Source organism: Melopsittacus undulatus, chromosome 7 (assembly GCF_012275295.1).
Source record: "Melopsittacus undulatus isolate bMelUnd1 chromosome 7, bMelUnd1.mat.Z, whole genome shotgun sequence".
NCBI classification, from domain to species: domain Eukaryota; kingdom Metazoa; phylum Chordata; class Aves; order Psittaciformes; family Psittaculidae; genus Melopsittacus; species Melopsittacus undulatus.
In genome coordinates, this window is record NC_047533.1 from 72,308,004 (window position 1) to 72,309,393 (window position 1,390).

Below are 1,390 nucleotides of genomic sequence, written 5' to 3' on the forward strand. Positions count from 1 at the left end.
TTTTCCACCACAAATCAACTCTCTGTACAGAGAATTGTTAAAGCTTTTGCAAGGTTCTTATTTGTATATGCAGGTGGTGATATCAAAGCAGCCAGTGCATCATGGAAGTTAAGGTGCTTAAGACTCCCCCAGCAAATGTTGTCCATCTGAGAAACTTAACAAACAGCTGAGCATCTCCCCACATCTCCATTCTGTCTGCTCCTAAACTTAAAACATTCAATATCACTTTATTTTCAAGAGTCTCCTCAAAGCCTCCTTCACCTCCTTGTTCCTCAGGCTGTAGATCAAGGGGTTCAGCATGGGAGTCACCATGGTGTAGATCACCACAGCCCATTTATCTGCTCCTCTTGAGCTGTGTGAGCTGGGGAATAAATACATAAAGAAGGATGCCCCATAGAAGATGCTGACAGTGGTGAGGTGGGAGGTGCAGGTGGAGAAGGCTTTGCGCTTGCCCTCGGCTGAATTGATGCTCAGGATGGTGGGGATGATGGCCACATAGGAGAGCAGGACAACCAGGCTGCTGGACACACCAAGGAGAGATGCTGCAGTGGTCAGGATGATGTGGCTGAGGGTGGTGTCGGAGGTGGAGAGGGAGATGAGAGGGGAAATGTCACAGAAGAAGAGGTCGATGGTGCTGGAGCTGCAGAAGGACAGGGTGGATATGCTGATGGTCTGTCCCACACCATTGGTCAGCCCCATGAGGTAGGAGCCAGTCACCAGCTGGAAACAGCACTTTGGGGACATGACAAGGGGGTAGAGCAGGGGATGGCAAATGGCCACATAACGGTCATAGGCCATCGAAGCCAGCAGGAAGCATTCAGTAATCCCAGAAAGTTGAAAGAGGAAGACCTGAGCCACACACCCAGCATAAGCAATGCTCTTCTTCTCCAACATCAAGTCAACCAACATCTTGGGGGTGATGATGGTGGAAGAACAGAGGTCTACAAAGGCCAGGTTGCCCAGGAAATAATACATGGGGGAGTGGAGGTGGGGGCTGGCCCTGATCAAGATGATGATGCCCAGGTTGCCCACGATGGTGACAAGGTAGGTGAGCAGGAAGAGCAGGAACAAGTTGCCCTGAGTCACCGGCTCCTCTGTGAACCCCACCAGGCTGAACTGGGTCACTTGGGTGCAGTTGCTTTGTGCCATGGGCTGGATGGTGCTTTGTGTGTGAGCTGCTGGCTGGAGGTTTCTTGTCCAGCAGGCAGGGATGTGCCAGGTGCAAAAGCCTCTGTGTGCTGGGAGCTGCTCAGAGACAGTCCTGCAGGATGTAAAGGGAGAGTTGAGGCACAGATCAATGAGGAACAGGTTGGGGAAAGTCCTGTCCCAGCACAGGGAGAACAAAGGGGTGCTCAAGCACTTCAACACCATGGCACAAGGTGGTGCCTGC

The 1,390-nt window shown here is 51.9% G+C and overlaps 1 protein-coding gene across 1 annotated transcript; it reads right to left on the reverse strand.

The window, feature by feature from the left end:
* Positions 1–222: 222 nt before the first annotated feature.
* LOC117436430 (olfactory receptor 5G3-like) lies at positions 223–1,149 on the reverse strand. Its single transcript, XM_034064483.1, has one exon. It carries the CDS (start codon positions 1,147–1,149, stop codon positions 223–225), a length of 927 nt encoding a protein of 308 aa, XP_033920374.1.
* Positions 1,150–1,390: the final 241 nt, after the last annotated feature.

What these genes read in the sequence shown, in the direction of transcription:
- LOC117436430 (XM_034064483.1), bottom strand. Translation starts at nt 1,149, where the DNA reads ATGGCACAAAGCAACTGCACCCAAGTGACCCAGTTCAGCCTGGTGGGG.